This window comes from Balaenoptera acutorostrata, chromosome 11, assembly GCF_949987535.1.
Source record: "Balaenoptera acutorostrata chromosome 11, mBalAcu1.1, whole genome shotgun sequence".
NCBI lineage: Eukaryota > Metazoa > Chordata > Mammalia > Artiodactyla > Balaenopteridae > Balaenoptera > Balaenoptera acutorostrata.
Genome location: NC_080074.1, coordinates 14,755,654 through 14,779,653, shown reverse-complemented (window position 1 = coordinate 14,779,653; position 24,000 = coordinate 14,755,654). Strand labels below are relative to the sequence as shown.

Here is a 24,000-nt window from a genome sequence, read left to right as displayed (position 1 = left end):
GCTGCCTTGCTGGATTTCTCTGAACCTTAGTTTCTTCTGTAACAGTGATAGATAACTCCAAAGGCCACTGTGAGGTTAAAGTAAGGTTATATATACTAAAATCTCGGTAGAGCATCAGGTGTGTAAGTGTGTGTAGCAAGTGCTTAATATTTGGGAGTTATTTATTATTATTATCACTATTATTGGTATTATGAAATATTAAATTTTGTGAAGGTATTTAGGGGAAAGAAGCATGGCTCTAGACTGATTAGAGGACCCCTCCTAAAAAAAAAGGAGTCGGGAGAGAGTTAGGTTTTAGAGAGATGGGTAACTGGACAAACAGGTATATGGATGGATGGAAGAATGGACAGATAGATAGATATTCATAGAAATATTTTTAGAAACAAAGATGCAGAAGGGGGAAAGCCACTATCAATAAGAGACCATCTGAATTAAGCATTAGCGCCTCCAAAGACCCTTGGAGGCACCACTGAGCAGAGAGAGGAAGAGAGGTGGTGAGAACACCACGCTGGTGCCTGGTTAGGGAGGGCCTTGGTGCTGCCTAGAGACTTTGGCCTTCATCCCATAGACATCGAGGAGCCGGGGGCATGGAGAGCAGAGGGAGTCAGAGAGAGACCAACGCAGTTGTATAAGAATAAGCCAAGTGAGACGAATGATCAAAACCTCGTTCTGTCCAATGAATGCGGAGTTGGGGCTCCTGGCACTTGGCTGGCCCAGCCTCAGGAGGTTCAGCCCCTCTGCTTCCCCTGCTTTTCCTGGCAGCCAGAGGGGAGGGCTGCCTGTCTCCTCCCTGTCTGGACAGAATGTAGGCCCTGAGGTGGGGTGGGTGGAGAGGTCATCTGGTCTGGTTCCATCTCAAACAGGGTGAGAACCCACCCAGAAGCTCATGAAGGAAACCTGAGGGAGCAAAGAAAGTTCCAGAAACACAGGTAAAGGGAGGTCAGAAAATCCAGATGGGCTGCCTGTGGTCTCTGAGAAAATCAATCTGAAAAAATGCTGTAGGCTGAAGGAAGCAAGCCTTTTTTCCAGGCCTGGCTGGGCAGCAGGTGAGTCAAGGGAACTGGGCTTTGGAACCAGGCAGACACAGGTTCCAATCACAATTCTGTCTCTAACCCCACAAATACCTACTTTACCCCTCCCAGCCTCAATTTCATCATCTGAACGATAATAGGACTAAATATAGCAATGTGTGAGAAGCGTTAGAGCCATGAAGGGCACATAACTGACCTTCAATAATAATTTTTTTTCTTTGCTTTAACATGCACGCAGAACCCCCAAAATGCAACTCGATGTCCCTTAATGGGACTCAGTTCCACTTCCCATTTGGCACTGCCCTCTTATCATTGCCAAGTTCTTCCCCTGAGAATTCCCAAAGCCTGACTTGGCAAGAAGGAGACAAGCTTGGCTCTACTGTAACCAGCACCGTGACCTTGGGCAAGGAACACCAGATAATTAGCCATGGTTCTAGAGAAGATCGAGACAGGCAATAAGATGCAGGGTCAGTTTTATGGGCGCCAGGGCTTCTGGAGCACCCACATCTCAGCTCTTCCACCGACCACTGGGTGGCCTTGGGCAGGACACTTAACCTCTCGAGCCTCAGTTCCATCAGTATTTCCTTGGTGGGGTCGTGGTGAGGATTAAATGTATACAGGAAACTCAAGACAGTGGCCGACATGTTGTGTACACCTAATGTCAAGCATTGCTTTACCTGTATCGTTGCTGTCAGATTAGTGCTTTACCTGTGTCATTTACCATGTAAAAGAATATTGGGGTGACTCTGTTTCCTGGGAAGTTCTTATAATAGGTCCGATATTTTCTCTGTAGCTTTTTCATTTTCCCCTACTTCAGAAAAGTTACACAAATATTTATTGAGCACAGATTATGTATCTGGGTACTCGAAGCACCTACTAAGTACCTAAATTAAGTGCCCAGTAGTATCATGCTACCATAACACTTTTTTTTTTTTAGATGTATACTTCTTTTTTTTTTTAATTTTTATTTTTTTTTATTTATTTATGGCTGTGTTGGGTCTTCGTTTCTGTGCGAGGGCTTTCTCTAGTTGTGGCAAGTGGGGGCCACTCTTCATCGCAGTGCGCGGGCCTCACACTATCGCGGCCTCTCTTGTTGCGGAGCACAGGCTCCAGACGCGCAGGCTCAGTAATTGCGGCTCACAGGCCCAGTTGCTCCGCGGCATGTGGGATCCTCCCAGACCAGGGCTCGAACCCGTGTGCCCCGCATCGGCAGGCAGACTCTCAACCACTGCGCCACCAGGGAAGCCCCATAACACTTTTATTCATGGCTCCTAATCAGTTTGTAATTATGGTGTGTGCAAGTGTGTGTGTGTGTGTGTGTGTGTGTGTGTGAGAGAGAGAGAAATCAATTATGTGATTAATATCTGTCCCTCTCATTAGATTTTAAGCTCTATCAGGTAGAGACTACATCTGTTTTTAATTGCCATTTCAGCCCTAGCACTTACCACATAGTAGGCACTCAGTAAATACTTGTAGGTTGAATAAAGATACTGTCCATGTTCTCTATAAGCCCAGAGTCCAGAGGGAGTGGTAGGAAGGTGAAAGAGTAATTTCAAATCAATCTGGTAACTGTGATGGTAGAAATATGCATGAGGTATGTGAGAGCACGGTTTAGAGGCACCTTGCCCTGCTTGGATAGAAGCAGCTCAGGGGAAGCAGAATAGAAATAATGCCTGAGCTAAACCTTGAGGAAAGGTAGGCAGGAGCTAACTCGCAGAGGACCATGCAGGCCAAACTTGGGTCCCACGGAACAAGTCTAATGCACAAGCCAGAGCTTACACAGAAGAGGAAATTCATCACGTCCTTTTCAGGTTTTACTTCTCCAGGATACACCTTCCCAGGTAAAACAGCATCTGGAGTCAAACTGTGAATTCCAGCTCTGCCACTTATAAGCTGTGTGGCCTTGAGTAAGCCACACAACCTCTCTTAGCCTTAGTTTCCTCATCTGGAGGATGAGGGAACTTGCAGCATCTACTCTTCATAGGGTAGTTACGAGGATAAATAAACTAATCTGCAGGAAGTGCTCAGCGTGTGCCTGGCATTTAGTAAGCACATGATTAGACACTGGTTATTTTCACTAATCCCTTCCGAGCCCAGGCTGCACAGCTGTCACATACATGACAACACCATCTGTGGAAATTACCTTATGTCACCCTCTAAACTCCCTGAGAGAAGTGGTCCAAGACAGGTTCAGCTTAGGCTGAATTTTACTCTAAAGGAAGCAGTGCCTTAGGAAAGCTTCTATGTGATGTTAAAGATACACTTTGTAGAACATATAAACTCATTCTCAGATACCAGCCTCTCCTTTCTTTCCCAGGGTCTAGAAAAGGCAGCCAGACTGGAGATGATCCAAAAGAAGCCATTTCAAAGCATACATCCTGTTTATGTGTCGGCCACACTCCCCACCTCTAGAGATTCTGGTCAGGGTGGGCTGGGAGATTCCTTAGACAATCTAATAGATTAGTTTCCAGTTTAGCATAACAGCTAGACAGATTTTTGCAGTGAAGTCATCCAAGTCAATTAAAAGGCATTTTTCCCTGCTGTGAGTTCAGAAGTCCCTTTGGTTTATTCCAGCTTTCTGGGATGTTTCATAATACGTTCCACCCTGGGTTAATTAATAACTCTTGATTCCTACTAAAATGCAAAGACCGAAATCCCGTGTGCAAGCACATCTGGGCAGGGGCTGCTGACAGGGCTGGGGTGAGCCCAGCGGGGGCTCCTCTCATCAGGGAATGAGCCAGACCCCAAATAGTGGAGATGACAGCAGAGCTGGCAACAAATGTAAAGAGCGCCTGAGCAAAAGCTGAAGGTCAAAGCTGAAGGTCAAAGCTGGAAAAGTGGTGTGTGGAGGGGCAGAAGGAGGTGGAGGAGGGAGAACGTAAGCGGTTGAAGGAATCACAAGGCCAGAGATTAGGCTGGTTGGGAGAAGGTCGGAATGTGGGTGTGAAGTGGGTCAGAGCAAGTGGCCGGGACTAAGCTGGTGAATAAGATGCAGTTGACCGTGTTTTGCTTTCATGCAATGCCAGCTCAAACACATCTTGTGGGTTTGGTTCCATCCTCTCTGTTTATAAGGAAAACAGGTCATCCCTTCTATTCTCAAATACAAGTTACAGGTATGAGAATGAAGCTTAAAGGGCTAAAGAACACATGCATTTTACGAAGTTCTTTCCATGAGCCTCCTTCTCAAGCATGATATTCCAGGATATGATGTTTTTTCACCCAAAATCCAGAGCTGAGTTTCCCTGCCTCCAGTCTCATGCCACCAATCCTACCCAGTCCATCTTCTAAATCCACTATCAGCATGTACATCCTAAAATGAAAACATGATCACATGTTTTCATGTCACGTTGCCATGACCTAAAAAGTTCAATAAATATGTTCCCACTCCCTCTGGGACACGATTTCTAGCCGCATGCCTTGCCATACATAGCCCACCCCGAATAGAGACTGTTCTCTATCTTCTTTTCCAGGTTCATCTCCTACCACCCTTTTGCATACTCTGGTCATTTCCCCTATATGTGACAAGTTGAGGTTTAAAACACGCTCTTTAGTGGGAAGGCCTGATGTGCACAACTGCACCCTTCCTGGCCTGAGCTAAATCTCATCCCCAAGCTTCTGTGAAGTCTTTCCAAAGAGTGTCCCAAGGCAAGGTTGACAATCCCTCCCTCTTCTGTGCTCCACTATGCTTTGCACGGACCTCTGTGACAGCCCTCACCACAATGTACAATAGTCACCGCCCCCAATGCCTATTTTCCACCAGAAGGAGAACCCTTTGAGAGTGGAGGGCTCTGTCATTAAGGTCACATACAAAGCAGGTTCTCAGTAAGTGTTTCTTGAATGAAGGAGCAGTTAAGATAAGACAAGTTTTGTTTACTTTTTTATTACACATCCCTCAAGAAATTAAGGGGCTTACTGAGTTCTCCTTCAGAACCCTTACTTTCCACTGGAGTCTCATCTATCTATGATACTAACAGGGGACAGGGCAGATGTTGATGCAGTGGGGTGGCAGTTAGGAAGGGTAAATTACCAAACTTGGCAGGTAGAGGCTAAGGAGCTATGAGCAGCACTTCCCAGGGCAAGATGATGGACTCACTTTCATGCCCATTGCTCCTTTCTTCTCATTGCTGGTTAAGGTACAGCTACACCAGGAAGGTGGGTCATGAAGGATCATCCAACTGGCAAAGCAGTCCCTGTTGCACTTAGAATCAGCAGGGTTCATCCAACCATGGCCTCAATATCCCCCCCGCTGCACTGTTTGGAGCCCGCCATTGGCTATCAGTGGGGATGGGCTCCCCCCCACCCCCACTCTCAAAGAAGAAAGCCTCTTGCAGGTAAATGTGGAAAGTATGAACTTCATGACTAGAGAATTAGATTAGTTCAGCTGGTATTAAAACCATCAGAAGGGACAAATAGTTTCTTCAAAGGGGAAGACAAAAGGTAGCATTGGCAAGTGGAGAAATGTAGTAGGAAAAACAGTGACATGGGAGATGGAAACCTGGGTTCTCCACGCTTTGCACTCCAACAATAATTTGATGTGTGTGCTAGGAATAGTCACTTCCCCTCTCTGAACCTCTGGATTAGATGATCTCCAAAGTCCCTTTCTGGCTCCACCCTTCTATGACTGTACCACATCACCCAATCACTCAGACATTCACTCAACATTCACTGAACACCTTGACCAGGACCTGTGCTACCTGCTATGAAGGAAAAGCTAGAAGTTTACACCAGGTGCCAACTGAGTGCCGTGTCTCAATGGGAAATAATATTGGTTATATATATATATATATATGTATCTCAATTGATATATATATATATCTCTCAATAATAAAAACACACATACAAACATGAACTGTTTATATGTCTCATCCCCCAACTACACAGCAAAGTTCTTTATAGAATGGATTATATTCTTTCCATTTCTGAATAATCCCACAGACTGACACCTAGAAACTACTCAGGCAACATGTGATCAATGATGTGAAGGTGACTGTAAAAATAGCTACTAACACTTATGCGGCACTTTCTGGGTACCAGGATCTGCTTTGCGTTCTTCACGTGTGACAACTTATTTCATTCTCACAACAACTCTACAGGTACATATTGTTGTTGTTGTTACTATTATTATTGTTTTCATGTTACATATGAGGAAAATGAGGCGCAGAGAAGTCAAATTACTTGCTTAGGGTCACTCAGGAAGTAGCAGAGCTGAGAGTCAAACCCAGGTGATCTGGCTCCAGAGTCTGAGCTATTAACACTATTCATGTAATCTAAAAATATATAGCTACACTTAAAGACAAACAGTGAACGTTAACTCTTGGGGGAAAACAAAGAATAAACAGACTTGTTAACAGGGGAACTATGCAGCGATAAGCCAGAAACATCAAATGATGAGTCAGAGCCATTAGGATTAGTCAGGAAAGGAGGAGTCTTTTGCTCAAGAACATCTCTTAAGAACTTGTAATTTATCCAGTAGATCAATCGAGTAGGGTGAGATAGGAAGGGATGGTGGAATGATGTGCTCAAATAACCTAAGCAAAGAGAAGAAAGGCAAAGAACTTGAAGAAGGCAAATTCAAGATCGAACACACATACACTGATAGATCTACTTTGGTTAAGAACTAGGACCCTGGAATTGGCTGAACCTGGGTTCAAATCCCCGGTTCCCCACATTCTTATTAGCTGTGTGACCTTGCCTGGGCAATTTATTTAAGCTCTCTGAGCCTTAGTTCCCTCAGCAACAGGAATGTTATGCAGGTTAAATGAATTAATGCAGGGGAAGGATGTAACATGGGCCCTAGCATACAGTCCATGCTCAGTAAGTTTGCTACCATCACCATGATTATTGTTTCTCCATTTCCCTATTGTCTTCCTAAGTCAGTGAGCCTAAAGGTAAGCCAAGGATGGTCATAAACCCACATGAATCAATGCCATAGTTAAGGAGAGAAACACTTGCTCCTCTAATGAGTTATGTTTCATCTAATAGTCCTAGAGTCCCACCTGTTTTTTTTTTTTTTAATTCCTCCAGCTGGTTCTTACATTTGAAAAGAAAAAAACCCTCCGTGGAGACCTGCACGCTTTTAAAAATAATACAAAACAGAACGTCTGAGGTCAGGGTAAGCCAAGCCAAACAAATAAATCTTGCAGGATTGTGTTAACAAAACAAGGCTTAGTAGATCAGAGCAGGTAGAACTCTGCCGGATTCAGCCCTGCAGAGAAACACCAAGCTCTGGTGAATTTCAAACACAAGGAGGTCAAATAAGAAGATCAAATTATGGAGCACTTCAGAGTTCAGCATCAATGCTTGGGCTGTAACCAGGAGAGCATTCTGTGCAGGATGGTCTCCAGAACCCATGAGTCGTGTAAAGTCCGAGAAATCCAGACCCAAAGGATCTTATAGATCATCTGCACAACCTCTATGGAGGGTAATTTGTCACTATCTATCAGAATTGTAAATGTCTTGAGAGGCAGACTCTGAAATGAACATTAGCCTGCGAGAGGTTCATTAAGGAGCGCTGGGAATCACCACTACTGGAAGGGAAGAAAAGAGAAGGAAGCAGGACTGGGTAGAGGGAGAAGCTGGGCTGCACTGCCGTCTCAGCAGAGGTCTCCGCCAACTCCGCACGAGCTCTGAAGCTGGGATGGCCCTTCAGAGTTGTCTCAAATTGGGGTAAAGGAGCTAGGTCTTTATTCCCTGTGCCAGCCGAGGTCCCAAGAGATGTGTCCTTGGGCAAGGCAGATCTTTTCATCTGAGTGAGGCACTTCAGAATGAGGGCTGACAGCTGAGGGCTGTCTTCCGGTATCAATTCCAGCAGCTGGGGGAAAGTACTTCATTCCTCAAGGTGCATTATAGCATGCACTACCTGCGATACTTTTTATAACCAGTTTTTCTATTCTAGATAGGAATCCTATGGCTATACTAACTGATGCTTCAAATGAAATAGGTTTAAGCATTGTTTATAATAGTAAAATTATGGAAAATAAATTGTGGTATATCCGTATGACAGCACCCTTGGCAATCATTAACAAGAGTGAGACAGCTCTGCACATACTTTCATGGAATAAACTCTAAGATATACTCGATAGAAGAAGGGTGTGTGTGGATGGACTGTGCCGCTCACCGTCTATTGCCGTCAGCCCCACACCCATCCTGTCCTCTCCTGCACTACGGGGGCTGAAGGCCTAACTCTACACTTCCCAGGTTCTTTCGACACACAGTTCCAGCTAATTTCTACCAATGGGAGGCATTCAGGTAAGAGTTGACGTCAGGAAGATGGTGGCAACTACTGCACTTCTTATGGTAGCAACAGAAGCTTCACAACAGCAACAGCAGTTAAAGCAGGTTGGTGGCAATTCCTGCAGCATCAGTGGGAGTGCAGGCTCATGTTCTCCACTGGCAATAGTGGCAGTTCCAGCAGTGGTAGTGACAACAGTGAGTGTAGGGGACTGCTGTTGCTCTGGGCAATATGATTTCCCCCTTTGACCCATTTGGAATCTATCTTCCTTATTCAATACTCCTCTGAAATACAATGCTTTATGTTTTTCTGATCAACTACCATCTATGAAAAGCAAAGGAAAATAAACATATGTGTATTTGATTACTGCATTTAAAATTTCTCTGGAAAGCTGCCCAAGGAACAAGTGACAATGGTTAAATGAACTGGCTAATAAATAGTTAAATGATAAGTCAAAGAGAAACATTGGTGGGGGCAGGGTTGGAGGTAGACTTTTCACCAGATGCCATTTTTTACCTTTTTAATTTTTGACTATTTGAATATATTACTTTTATGCAAAAAAATAAATAAAAGAAAAAAGTAATAAAAGTTGTATCTGATTAGGTACATACATTTCCTGTGAAATATTTCCCAAATTAACCATCCAGTTTCTGCCAGAGCATTTCCAACACAGGGACTCCCTACCTACCAAAGGGATGTGGTCTATTCATCATTACTCAGCACTGCTGAACAGTTTCTGTTTATACCAAGTTGAAATCCATCTTCTTGCATGATGTACCATTAGCCGGAACTCTAATCCCAGTGAAATAATATAGGCTGGTGGTTCAGCACACATGCAGATGAAACCTGGGTTCAAATTCCTCCCCCATCACTCATTTCAAGCAGGATGTTTAACCTTTCTGAGCCTTAGTTTCTTCATCTGCCAAACGGGGAGAGTCATAGTACCGATCTCAAAGGGTTGTGGAAAGGTTGGAGTAAGATTATGCATATAAAGTGATTTAACCAGTACATTTGGTTATTGTTCTTGGTATCTGCAACACCAGCAGAAAAATGCAGTGGATAAGAAGAGGACTCTGAATTCAGACTGCTGGGGTTCAAAAACAAGCTCCTGCCAATTATAAATCAGGCAACCTTTGGAAAACCACTTATTCCCTCTGAGCCTCAGTTTCTGTAAGATGGAGGCAATGACAGTGCCCATACCAAGAGCAAAAAGCATTTATTCTTATCTTGTAAGTACTCAACATATGGTAGCTCTAACTCTTTTCAGCCACTCATGCAGGTGGTGGATAATTGCAGAGAGTACAGTGGGTCCTACCAAAGGCCTCTCTTCTCTGGACTAAGCATCTCCAGTTCCTTACACTGATCTCCTTTGCTTCTCTCACTCCAGCCACTCCCTTAAGAAGGCATTCCAGGCTGCTGCTATTCCCTCCTGGTATGACGGTACAACTGGATCTCTCATTGGAGTCTGGGTAGAATATTGTGTGAGAGAGTTTGTGTGCTATGTGTGTGTGTATGTGTGTCTGCCATCACCTTCCTGGATTCTAAATGCTGTACTTTGATAATGCAGCCTGAAGTGGCATCAGGTTTTGAGGGAGTAACAACTATAACTATAGTTACTGAGCTCTTAATATATGTGCCAGAAACTATACCAAGCATATGACTTACACTGACTTACTCACTCCACACATTAACTCTAGGGGGTAGAAATTATTATCCTCATTTTTCAGATGAAGAAGCTGATGCTTAGAGATGTTATAAGTGAAAGGTCAACCCAGCTAAAATATGGAGCTGAGAGTCCATCCCCAGTATATCTTACGCTGGAGTCACAATCTTAATTTCCACATCATATTTCTTCTCACGAATATTAAGAATTTGTTCAACTCAAATTTTAGGTCTTTTTTTTTCTCATGAGATTTTAATATGCTAAGTCTCCCCAGTCCTTCTCCTCTTCAGCTGAGCTTTTGAATAGGACCTTATACTGTATCCTTATTCAGTTTGATCGTATCAAATTTAATCCAGCATACTCTCTCTACCATTAACTTCAACTCATTGGCAAATGTAATTCGATAAATCACAGTTAAGAAGGAGCTGTAGAACAGAGCCAAAGGCAGAACTCTTTGGCAAAGCATTAGATGTATTTCTTTCAAGGTGAATTACTATCAAGTAGTCATTTCCTAATGGGGGTAATGTCCAACCTGTTACCAATCCACAAAACCGAATTAACTAACATCCAACCCCTACTTCTCTATCTCACCGACAATTATGTCTTGAAATATAACATGGCCTTTATAACAATATCTACAGTTAGGGTCCACGCTAAGAAAGGTTGCCCCAGAAAGAATTGTGGATGGTAGGCTGAAGTAGGTATGAAAAATATATACATCATGGTCCTGAGTGTTTAACTTACTTTAAGGGAGAAATTCCACCTTTGCTCCCAGCAGACAATTAAGTTGAGTAAATATATAAAGGGCAGAAGACGAACCGGATTTCAACCAACAGCCTTCCCTGGGATCCACATGCATCTACCTAAACCCATCTCAACCCCAGTATCACACAAGGACAGGACTCCTAAGGAGCCACTGGCACTCCTATGTAAATCTGTGGCTTGTCCAGCTTCAGAAGAGGATGTTCACCTTCTCCAGCCTTTCCTTCCATCTGCTGGAGCAAGGCACTGCCATTCCTTATGCTTTGGTACCTCCATTAACACTGAGGAAAGACTGACTATTCTAATTTCAGCATTTTTTATTAGACAAGAATGAAGCCCAAGGCTCTACCTCACCAAGCCCCAGTCTGCTAGTCTCAGAACTGTGAGTCTACTTGATATTAATCCATTCATCAACCTCACTGCTGAGTCCCACAGAGGGGTGACTTGCACCTGTGGAGAAAGAGACCCTTTGCCTCAAGTATAAACAGAGGAGAGCTTGACATGCCAACCACCCTGGCCGGAACCTCTCAGGCCCTGCTAGGACACTGCTGTGAGGCCCTGCAGAGCCAGCAGGGCATTCTGGGTAATAGGATGCAACATGAGGCAGTTTCCCCGACTGGCCTCCCCAGGGTTTCTTGATTCCTGGCTCTGCAAAAGCTGAGGCAAACAGTTTTTGAACTGGGGGGAAGAGGGTGGAGAGAAGGGCCGGAGGCTTCCTCTAGGCTGACCACAACTAACTCATTTGCTCTGTCCAGCAAAACCCAGACAGTGCATTTATCTGGTTAATTTGGTCCTTAGTTGGGAGACAGAATTCCAAAATGTGAGGCCAGCTCAGACTAAACAGTGGCTTCCATCCTAAGACTTTTCCTAAGCGCTAGAGGATGCATGTGAGATTCCTAGGGGGTTGCTTATGTGACCCACCCATCGATCCAGATGGGAAAAGACAAACAATTCAGACTCTAAGATGAGTTAAGGGAGGCCTATCTTTCAGGGAAAAATGCCCAAATGACCTGCTAATTGGTCTCTTGGCTAATTTTGCCTTCTGGCTGCCATGGAGGGAGATGACTAGAGATCAAGATGACTGTAAATTAGCCAACTTTTTCCAGCATGACTGTAGCCCTCACAGACTGGCTGAGTGTCACCAGTGTCCTGGGTGAGTTATTCTTAGGGCAATTCTCTCTGATTCTCCTGCTTATAGATTTTACACCCGTAAGTTGGGCCAGAAGAATGGACTTGAGGATATGGGGAGGGGGAAGGGTAAGCTGTGACTAAGTGAGAGAGTGACATGGACATATATACACTACCAAATGTAAAATAGATAGCTAGTGGGAAGCAGCCACATAGCACAGGGAGATCAGCTTGGTGCTTTGTGACCACCTAGAGGGGTGGGATAGGGAGGGTGGGAGGGAGGGAGACGCAAGAGGGAAGAGATATGGGAACATATGTATATATATAACTGATTCACTTTGTTATAAAGCAGAAACTAACACACCATTGTAAAGCAATTATACTCCAATAAAGATGTTTTAAAAAAAAAATGTCCCTGGGGGTTTCACAGATGAGATGAGACAGCTAGCGACTGAGCATTTACCAGATGGTGTATGGAAAACTCAGATTTTTGAGGGAAGATTAAGGAAGAGCAATTTATCTCCGTTGGAAACTGACAAGCAGCCTGGAATCTGTGGAATCCATCAGTTAGTCATTCTGCAAATATTTGCTTCCGCTCTAGTATACGCCAGGCCCTGTGTTATTTAACAGAGTGAGATCCAAACAGCTAATGTCCCTACCCTCACGCAAATAATACCACATCTAAATATGTGGTTAAAAACTCAGCTAAGGGCTAGGAAGGAAAAGCTGAGGTGCCATGAAAGGGAATAACCAGCTTACCTGATTTAGATTGGGGTGGAACGGCTCAAATAAAGAATCTTTGAGAAAGGAATTTTAAAGCTAACACTTTAAGACTCTAATTTGTTTTTTTAGAAAGATCACTCTAGTTTTAGTACAAAAAATAAATTGGAAGTGGATGAAAAGATGAAGTTAGGAGGCTGTTGATTAGGAAGATTGGATGAGAGCCAATGATGGTTCAGCCAAGGACCTAGGCAATGAGAACAGAGAAAAGTGGGTGGACCAGAGAGACGTGGGACGTGGAGTCCACAGAACCTGGTGAATGGGTGTAGTGGTGGAGGGAGAGGGAGGTATCCAGGAGACCATGCAGGTTTCTGGCTAAGGTGCAAGGTAGATGGTAGCACTCTGCACTGAGAGACAGAATTTGGGAGGATGAGTAGGCTGGGGCCAGGGAAAGACAATGTGTTCACACCTCATTCCATACCCTGTACTTCCAGTCTCCTTACCTTTGCTCATGCTGATTCAGTCTCATGCACTCTTCCTGTTGCAATCGCCACTTGTTGAAATACTATCCATCCTTTAAGACCCATTTCAAATACCACCCCCTCCTTGAAGTCACTTCTGACTCCCTCAAATAGTTGTGGCCTCTGGTGCCCACAGCACTAAGTTTGGACCTCTCTTTTCCTGGATTCTACCTGTGTTAGGTTCTGTGAAGACTTATCTTGCCTCCCTTCCTAGACCACAAGCTCTTCGGGACAGAGCCTCTGCTTCTCTATCCTTGTTCCCCACGTGTTAGCTAGCTAGCATAGCAGACATTTGACAAATATTTGTCAAGTGAACAAAAATAACCTGCTCTTTGCCATGAAAGGAAAACCAGTAGACATTGGACTGACTTGAAAGCCACAGGATCAAATCGAAATTCAAGCTGTAGGTGTTTTAATACTAAGCCAACTCAAATTTGATGCTCAGAAAAGCTTTCTGTTCTTCCAACAGACCAAACTCAAAGAGTGCCGTAAAAGTCACACCTCTCTATTTTTTTATCGTGCTTTTCTGAGTTCCTTTATAGCAGGAACCTTTTCTATCTTATTAATTGTTTGCCTTTGATGATGAGGATGATGATAAATGGGTAACATTTACTAAGTGTTGATATATGCCAGGTGCTGTTCTAAGTACTTTTCTTGGACTAACTCATTTGATCCTCTCGGCTACCCTGTGAAGCTGATGCTATGATTACCCCAATTGTACGGATGAAGAAACTGAACTTCAGAGAGCTCAAGTATTGTTGAACCAACGTCACACAGCTGGGATGGGAACCTAGAGTCTAGCTCCAGAGCCCACGCCCTGATGTGCCCTTCTAAGGCCGAGCACGGTGCTTGGTATTGAGTTAGTCCCCAGCAAGTGTCCGCTGAATGAATAGAAGGAGCCCTGGATCTGGAGACCACAAGTTCTGGTCCTAATTCTGTCACTGACTTCCACTGTAGCCATGGGCAAGTCTGTGCTTCTTTCGCTATAAAATGAGGGGTATGGATGTTGATACCAGTGGTAATAACAAGAGCCAGTATTCGAGATTCTAATCTCTTTTGAAGCTTTACATAATTTAATCCCAAGGAAAATGAGACACAGAAAGACTCACTTGCCCAATATCTAGAAAACAAGGGAGCCAGGATTCAAACCCATTGTGCTCCTACATTGTGCTTCCTAGCCCAAGTGGTTCCAAGGAGACACCTCAGGGACCATGGTGGGGAAAGGAGGGAGGTGGAACAGGATGGAGCAGACAGATTTTTGGGCTCCCTATGCCCGTTTCCATCAAAGAAGCTCTACATGTCTCAATTTGGTAGAATGGGCTCCTACTTGCGATTTCCTTTGAATAAAGGTTCTGCTGTTAAAACAAAAAGGTTGAGGGGCTTCCCTGGTGGCGCAGTGGTTGAGAGTCTGCCTGCTAATGCAGGGGACACGGGTTCGGGCCCTGGTCTGGGAGGATCCCACATGCCGCGGAGCAACTAGGCCCGTGAGCCACAACTACTGAGCCTGCGCGTGTGGAGCCTGTGCTCTGCAACAAGAGAGGCCGCGATGGTGAGAGGCCCGCACACCGCGATGAAGAGTGGCCCCCGCTTGCCGCAACTAGAGAAGGCCCTAGCACAGAAGCGAAGACCCAACATAGCAATCAATCAATCAATCTTTAAAAAAAAAGAAAGAGACGGGGGAGGGAGGAACTCCCATTTAAAAAAAAAAAAAAGGTTGAAAACCATTGGACTAAATAATTCTGGAATTTAAGAAGTCTCCCAAGTATAAGTCAGGATTTTTCTGGTAATCTTGACTCGTTATAGTTATATAAGATGGGGACAAAGGTTGCTCCTGGGAATGGCTCCAGCTATAGAAAAAGTCACGGCGATAGCGCTAAAGCCTCAGCTCCAACCTACCTGTTCCACTCGGATCTCAATCTCTCCATTCACCTTCTTTCCATGGAAATACTTGGCCCTGTGAAGGAGAGGAAGAAATCTACTGAGTAAGGATGCAGACTGCTTCACTCTTTTCTCCCTTCTCCCAAAGGTCTTACCCCCGGAGGTGCATGTCCAGACACATTCCCCACCTTCCTGCTCTCTCCCACCTAGACAGATGATTTTCTCATTCTTTATATGTATTGTGTGAGAGAGGGGAAAGAGTACAGGATGGGAGGATTGGACACCCAGGTTCCAGTTCTGCCAAGCTGCTTTACCTCCCCGTGTCTCCGTTTTATCCTCTGTAAAAGGGAGATAGTTATACATGCACGATATATTTCTAAACATTATTTTAAGGATCAAAAGAAATAAAGACTCCTACGTAAATAAATAACACAGAATTCTTTTATTGAGTTACACCCTATGTGATCCATAAAGGACGTATTAAATTGCTCTATCCAACTACTCGTTTCTTTATTTGTCCATCTGTCCAATGAAGCAGACCTCATCTGTCCCTTGGCCCATCCATCCATCCAACCATCCTTCCATCACCTTTCCTCTACACCCCTGCTTCTGTCTTCCCATTATCAATAAATGGCATCCCATCTACCCATCACTCAAGGCAAAAACCTAGACTTCAATCTTGTTACCTCTTTCTCTCTCCCTATCCCCATGGATTCTACATTCTAATTATATCTCAAATCCATCCACTTGCCCATTTTTCTCTGTAAGCACCCTAATCTTGACCTTAGTCATCTCTTTTCTCATATAAATTCTCTTTTCATACTCTACTTTTCTTTCATAGCACTTATTATAATTGAAATTACTTGCAATTAGTAACTGGGTTTCATGCCTGTGTCCAACCAAACTATAACACAATTCCTCCAGGCCAGGAACAATCTACCTTACTCATCATTCTATTCCCTACCAGAATGCTTGACACACAGTAGGAGCTCAATTAATATTTTTTGAAAGAATAAATGACTGAAGAGACAGATGGGGGAAACAATTGTTGAATACTTACTCTGTGCCAAAAACTGTGCTATATTCTTAGTCTTTCTCATTTAACACAGCTACCACCATGAGGTGGGTATTATTATTTCCATTCCATAAATAAGGAAACTGAAACCCAGAGAGACGAAATACTTTGCCTAAGCAGCTTTAATCCTGGACTTCCATTGCCACATCAATGTTTTTTTCTCAGCCCTGAAAAATAGCAGCAAATGTTGGGGTGCTCCTGGGTTTAGATGCCCTCCCACAAAGCAAAAGTAATACAAGTTTCCATCTGCTCTTTTTGGCTGTTGGTATGATGAAACTAATAGTTCTCAGTGATTTGCTATAATCTGAGCACTGTGTTAAGCATTTCCATAGACTTTCTCTGGGGCACAGACAGCTCTTTGCTCCCAATCCCAATTCTCCTCTTTGCCTACAGTGAGACTGTTTACAGACTGGCACCAAGAGATGTATATCCCAACTCTCCATTTAGCTAGGTATGACCACATGATTGAGTTCTAATCAGTAATGTTACATCCAAGAATCTTCTGCTTAGTTTCTTCTTCTTTTCCCTGGAACATCGATGTTGGCCACCTTTTTTCAACCTTCCAGACTGAACCTTTGCTACAAATTCTCTGACCAAGCTGCAGTCTCTCTGCTTCTGAAGTCTATCCACACTTAGCAGATGCCAGTGGAGTTCATCTCTTTCCAAGACTGCCTGAATCACTGACTGATGGCTCTAATATTAACGCCACTTTTTCTTATAATGTTGACTGGCTTAGATGTCAAGCAGGTAGAACTTTATGGGAACAGGAGTTGTTAGTGTGACTTGAAAGCAAGATTTGTTTTTTTTCTCCCAGGATGGTCTTCCACAAAATGTGTGTGCAGCCAGCCTCATGCAAAGAGAACCTTTTCATGTAGTTTGTGAATTTTATGAATCCTTAAAGGTAGTGCTGGCAAACCCCAGGCCCTGGGATAAGCCCCCCTCTAATATTTGTAGGGCCTGGGACAAAAGAACAAATGGAAGCCTATGTATCATATGCCTGATATTTAAAATTGATAAAGCTAGCAAACATTTAAATAAAACATGCCTGTCTTCCTTCCTTGACCAACACAACTTCATAATGGCCTGGAAGGGTCAGAATTTAAACTTCTCAGAATTCTTGGAGATCCACCCAGAACATGGTGGCATGGGGGTTGCCAGCTCTTGGTTTCCATCGTCCTTCCCAATTCTCCTCCCACCCTCCTCTCCTGCATCACTGGGGCTTCTTGTGCATGCGTGTGGATGACCCAGCCCACATGGCCAAGCTTCATCTCCTCACCCACACCCCCATCAACAGTGCCTTGGCCATGTCTGGGGATGATGGATCAGGGAATTGGCCTACACAGGCCCTGGAATTGGGCCTGGGTCCCTATGGGCAGGGATTTCTACAGGTCTGGGTACCCATTGAATGATCAAAGGGTGCAATTTGCAGGGTCCTCCTTTGCTGTCAGGAGTATAGCTAGTAAGGGCCAGAGTATGACTTAGGGCAGGGGTCCCTGTCGCTTGGGTTTACAAGAAGTACTGGATGATCCTGGGACCTCAGGATGGTAACTAATGAATGAAATCACTGGTATACTGGAAGAAGCATGGATCTGGAATCACAGAGGCTTGGGCAAAATCTTAGCCCTGCAACTCACTGCATGTTCCAAGACAAGGAACTTAACCCCTCCAGGTCATAGTTTTGTCATTTGTTAAGTGCTGATAACATCTGCCAGCCAAGGTGTGGTGAGAAATTCACTTGATCCTGTATGTGAAGGGCAGTAAGTAGAGTGTGTGGGCTCAGAGCCAGACCACCTGGATGCAATCCCAGCGCCACCACTCACTCACTGTATAACCTTGGGTAACTCATTCAACCTCCATGTGCCTCAGTTTCCACATCTGGGAAGCGGGGATAATCACAGTAACTATCCCACAGTGGTGTTGTGAGGATTAAACAAGACACGACGTACAAAGCACTTAGAATGGTTCCTGGCACACAGTGAGCTCCAAAGTATACAGCCCAGGGCCTGAAACAGAATCGACAATGACAGCAAAGAAACCACCAAGTGTTTACGCTGTGGCTGTGGGTGCCGTATGCGGGGACCCACAAACAAACATAATCTTACCCTCATGGGGGTTACGGAACAGAATTACAGTTCATCTCACTTTGATCTGCCCCGTTAGCGCAGTAAGAGATTGGTGATGATGCTGATGACAAACAGGCGGCACTGGTACGGAAGGCCTGCAAGTCCTTCACATCCCTCCTCCTATTGTATTGGCCCCAGTGTCCACCCTGAGGAGCGGCAGGGCCAGGACTAGCCCCCACAGGTTCAAAGTCACACAGAGCCTCTAAGCAGCAATGGTGAGTCAGATCTTGTGCTTAAAGATTTTCAGGATTCAGCTAGACCCTCTGGGACCTTCATGATCTGGACCCTGTTAACCTATGGCCCATTTCTTCTCTGGTTTTCTGCCCACCTACTGCACACACTCAACCTCCTGTGATTCCTATGCTTTTATGACTCTGAGCCTTTGTGTTTGCTGTTCTCTCCTTCTCTGCTTGGTTACCTCTTTCTCATGTTCAAGATCCCTGACTACTGTTTCCTTGAAAGCACCCCCCTAACGAGGCTAGGTTAGGTGTCCTTCCTCTGGGTTCCCACGGGGCGCTGTACTTAACAACCATATAACACATATCACTGTGTGTTGGAATGACATGTCCCCTGCCCCCGTACACCTAGTCTGTGAGCTCCTGGAAACCTGAAACCGTGTCTTAATGCTCACTGAATCTCCCGAAAGCGGCACAATGTGCCAGGGCACAGGCACATGTTTAAGGAATGTTTGCTGACTGGGTAAATGAATAATGTTTCCAGGGATAGGCCATGGGGCATCCAGTGCTCCAGCTGCTCTACTGCCATCTACTGGTGCAATGTTGTAACACACTTACAAATCCATACCCATTACCACGTGGGGTCACCATTCAGTGTCCAACACACACAACCAGCAGCCCTCGACGGGATTCTAACTCTGATTCTAACTCAGAACTCAGAGCACTACACCAATACCACCCAAGCATCTCTGGCCTCCACGGACCTCACCTCCTCAGGAGGAACACTTGTTTTGCCCATCTCTGGAATGTTTACTACAGGGCCTGCCAGATGGACTCAGGCTGAAGCTGAGGGTCAGGCGGTCCATCCCCCTGCTTGGCCGAGAGTCAGAAGTCTGTCTCCTGACAGGCCACACAGACTGCTGCCTCCTTGCCTGGGGCTCATTCAGGCTTGAGCTGCTTCTGAACAGTTCTGTCTGGCAGAGGAAAGGGTAGGGATGGTCTGGAATTCTAGATGCCCTGGGGGCTGGGGTTGCTGCCTGTGTAATTGCCCGGCTGTTTGACCTCAGGCAAAATGGATGACCCCACTGTGCCTGAGGTCTCTGTCTTCCTAATGCAGACCTCTTCCTAACGCCCTAATATGTTTATCCTCATAATGAGATCCCTGAATCCACAGGCCAATCAGTCAAGTCCTTGGCCTTGGGAAGGGGTTGGGGGAAGCTCTTGATTCTACAAAGCTTCCATCTCTGTGGGTGGTCTCAGATTTTACTGCCACATCAGAGGCACCAGGAAGGAGAATATTATAAAACCAGTGCTGCCTGGGGTGAGAAATCGCTAGTTTGGGGAGGCGGGATGTGGTGAGTGAGCAAGATTTATGGGGAGCGATACCGAGTTCTTTCATGGCTGCAGCAGGGGCAGAAGGAAGAGGAGAATCAGCACAAACAGGATCCACCTGTGTCCAAGCAGCACCCTTCTAATAAATCCCATCTGGGATGTACAGTCAATGAGGCTAGGCCTTGGCGGTGCCCTTCCTGGGGAGGAGAGGGTCAGGAATGTTCTGTCTCAGAGTAGCTGGAGGAGAACGAAGGCAGGGATCTGGTCCTAGAAACAGATTTTCTTATTTCTGATGTAACATGCCCATTGCTCATTTGTGGCCTGGACAGAAGCTGGGGGAGATGGATGACAGACCACACAGGAGAACCCTGAAGGTGGACACACTCAGGGGTTTCTCAGTTAGCAAGAAGAGGAGGGTCACATGACAGGCTGGATGGATGAAGGTGTGACAAAAGCAGGGCCTCTGAACACAGAGATCCAATTCTAGCTCCATTGTCTACTCCTAAGAACAGCTAACCCTCCTGGTCCCCTCCCGCTGCCAGAGGGGAGCCTCCAGTGACGGGGCAGCCTCATCGTACCTCTCTGCAACTGGGGGGGCTCCAGTGAGTTAGGACAGGGGGGGACCCTCTGAGAGTGACAAGGCCCCTTGCACCTGTACAGGGATCTGTGAAGGTGAGGAAGTGCGACATACTAGGGCTCCGAGCCACATGATATGATGAATGTCCCCTCGTAGGCTTCCGACAGCAATAGGGAAGGAGAGTTGTGTGTGCAGCTCTGATCACAATTCACATCATTTATTCACTCCCTCATTTAACCACTACTTACTGAGCTTCGGAAGGACTGGGCACCCTACTAGGCATGAGGGGAAAGGCTGATACAGTCCCTGCTCTTGTGGAGCTAACATGCTCTTGGAAAAGTCAGGAAACTAACCAGCTGAAAAGGAAATGATGAATACAACGAACAAGGTGGTACAGGGTAGGATGTGGGGAGCAGGGAGATCTGACCTGGGGTAGTGAGGGAAGGCTTCTTTGGAAGACATTTAACACACGTGTACTAACCATCCACTGTGTGCTCGAGCCTGCAGACTCTAAGGAAACAGGGATGAAGATAACATCCTCACCCCTGAGTTCTTGGCCTCAGGGGGTTTACTACCTAACAGGAGGGAGAGACCCATAAAGGACAATGACCACACAGGGCATTAGCCCAAAGAGCAGATCAGCCCACAGAAAGGGACCCAGCCCAGTCTGAGAGCCAGGGGCTACTTCCCTGGTGAAGTGGCCCAGTTCATCCATCCATCCAATGTTTGGTACTTATCCTTTGCCAGGATGAAGGGCTGCAAAGATGAATCTGAGAAGGTCTGATGTGTGTGTATGTGTGTGAAAGGCACAGACAAGGACAAATGAGTTGGGCAGGCACTGGTGGCGCTCAGGGGGCTGATGAAGTTTCCTGGGGCATGTCTCCCAATATGCAGGAAAAATGACCGACAGGCATGGAGCAGAAGACCTAGATTTGAATTTGCAGCTCTGGCACCTGCAAATTTTGAACAAGCCTCTGCTTCCTTATCTATAGGCTGGGGATGGGAAGATCCACCCATAGGGTCATGAGGATAAAATGAGGACGCAGATTTGAAGGCCTCTGGGAACCTGCCAAAAACGTGCCAGCAAGTGGGTTGCTCACTGGTGGGCTGCTGGGGTGGACTTCACCCTCCAGGTAAAGAGGTGGGCAGGCACTGCTAGTGTCAGCAGAGGACAGACCCAGGTCCTCTCCAGCTCTGCTATTTATTTCCTAGCGCTGCCTCAGACAAACATCAACCTTCCTGAGCCCCAGTCTCGTTTGAAAAAGTAAGCACATCACTATGTAACACTATGTCTGCTGCAAGGCCCCATGAATGATATCCCTGACACCTGGCAAGTGTTTACTGTTCATCTCTTTCCCTCCTGTCCTTCAACAAGTGGGCATGTACCTGAGGAAGTGACATATCATTTAGGGAAAGGTGGCAGTATCTTCCTTGCTCTAAATGGAACTCCTGCTTCATGTCTAGCATGATGGAAACCTGCCTTGGCTGCCGTCTGGGAGCTCCTCTTCCTCCCCAGCACCAGCCTTTAGGGTAAACAAAATCCTCAGCCACCCACTCACTCTGACAGCAGAGATCATGCTAGAATGTTATCTCCCAGTTCCTAGGCCTCTTCTCTCCGAAGACACAACACTGTGTCACCCTCATTCCCACAGAATTCTGAAAATCCACAGCCTTCACTCCACCAAGATAGTTCACATTTAGAAGGCTAAGCTGTACGCTCAGCAAACATTTAATGAGCATCTATTAAGAGCTCAACCTGGGGAAATGCCCATGAAAAGGTTACACACTGAAAGGTAATTCATACCAAGGTGCAAGTGACTTATATCTGATCATCCGTAAAAGGGGTTTAGATGGCATAAGGAGGATGAGAAGAAGGGGACCATGAGAATATTAAGTGTTTGATTTAGAAAGGGGGTGTGAGGCCTGTCAAGGTGAGAAGGGCAGGGCACAGAAGGAGAAGGCTGTGAGAAGTCATTTTCCCTCCTCCTCCCTCCCTCCACATATTCATCCATCTAGCCATCCGATTACCCATCCACTTACCCATCCATCCATCCACCCACCCATCCACCCATCCATCCATCCATCCATCCATCCATCCATCCACCCACCCATCCATCCATCCATCCACCCACCCACCCATCCACCCACCCACTCATGCATCCATCCATCCATCCATCCATGCCTCCATCCATCCATCCACCCACCCACCCATCCACCCACCCACCCACCCCTCCATCCCTCCCTCCCTCTCTCCATCCATCCACCCACGCACCCATCTGTCCATCCCTCCATCCCTCCATCCATCCCTCCATCCCTCCATCCATCCCTCCATCCACCCATCCCTCCACCCATCCACCCACCCATCCACCCTTCCATCCCTCCATCCATCCCTCCATCCCTCCATCCCTCCATCCCTCCATCCACCCATCCCTCCATCCCTCCACCCCTCCACCCACCCACCCACCCATCCATCCTTCCATCCCTCCATCCCTCCATCCCTCCATCCATCCATCCATCCATCCCTCCATGCATCCATCCATCCATCCATCCATCCATCCATCCATCCATCCCTCCATCCAGGGTCTACTATGTGCTTAGCACTGTGCTAGTCCCCAGGAATTATGCTGAACAAAACAGCCCCCTGCCATCCTGGTGCTCCTGGTCTAGCCAGGAGACAGGTCCAGATGAGGAATATTTACCCTGACTCCTGTCCTTCATCAGAAGTTGCCAACTGGCCAATCTCATGGAGTCCACAGTCTTGTTTTGTTGGACTTAAATTACATACTTTTAATTTTAAAATAGAAAATTCATATAAAGAATTCAGATTTCTGGCTTCCCCTGAAAATCAGTAACTGGTCAACACCAGACCTGTATTCCCACATGGCAAAAACTGGCTGAGTGGATGGCAGCTAGTGCCTTCAGAGGGGCATCAGTTCCCACGCTCAACAGTCCCCACTGCTCCCTGTTGTCTCTCTGCAGCCAGAGTCAAGTGGCAGATACATTTGTCATGGAGCTTGCGCTGTTGTTCTCCTTGTAGCAGGGAAATATTTCTCTGTGCCCGTGCCTTTTCCTAACACCTGCCTCTTCACTCACTGACCACCTTGTCTCCTGTGAGCAACTGCACAGGCAACCCCTAATCTAACGAATTCCATTATGAAAATGGCAATTAGCTCAGCGCAAACCCTCAGGAAGCCCACACCCCCACCCCTTCTCCCAACTCAGAGTTGGAGGTCAGGAAAATGGACACAAAGCACCATCCCCTCTCTTGCCGTTACAGACAGCCTCTCTCCTGTCGAGGAAACACGTCCCAGGCAGGCTTCCACAGGACCCAGGAGGAAAGACATTCTGTAATGAGGCTGGCATGCACCCAGTGACATGCCCCCGGCAGGGCAAGGCTATACCCAGGCAGGTGAGGTCTGGAGGAACAGGAACAGCTACTGCTAGGAGAGCCCATGACATCTGAGGGACTCCTTCAAAAGAGGAGGACCTAGGTGAGAAAACCACATTTTGGAGGGTGAGGGAAGACTCAGAAGTTTAACAGCTGAACTCTTCAGAAAAAAGCAGGGTAACAGCAGGAAAAGTGACTGAGACAAAAAGCCAGAGTGGGGAAAACGAAAAGCTGCAGGTCCGAGACTCCTTTAAGGGCTTGCAGGCTGACTCTTTTAGAGTGTGAGCCTCTTCTGCATTGTTCCTCCCAAATCACCAACCCAGCTGTACTGGAATACCTGCAAGTGACAGGGGACTCACTCCCTCACCGGGAAGCCCACGTGGTCTCTGGATGAC

The 24,000-nt window shown here is 46.1% G+C and overlaps 1 protein-coding gene across 1 annotated transcript in view; it reads right to left on the bottom strand.

Annotated features, from left to right (window-relative positions):
• SYN3 (synapsin III) overlaps nucleotides 1–24,000 on the bottom strand; it is a 453,717-nt gene that overhangs the window by 383,466 nt on the left and 46,251 nt on the right. Inside the window, exon 3 of the mRNA XM_007165717.2 lies at nucleotides 14,953–15,010. Within this exon, the coding sequence (XP_007165779.2) occupies nucleotides 14,953–15,010 (58 nt within the window). The remainder of the gene's footprint in view (nucleotides 1–14,952; nucleotides 15,011–24,000) is intronic.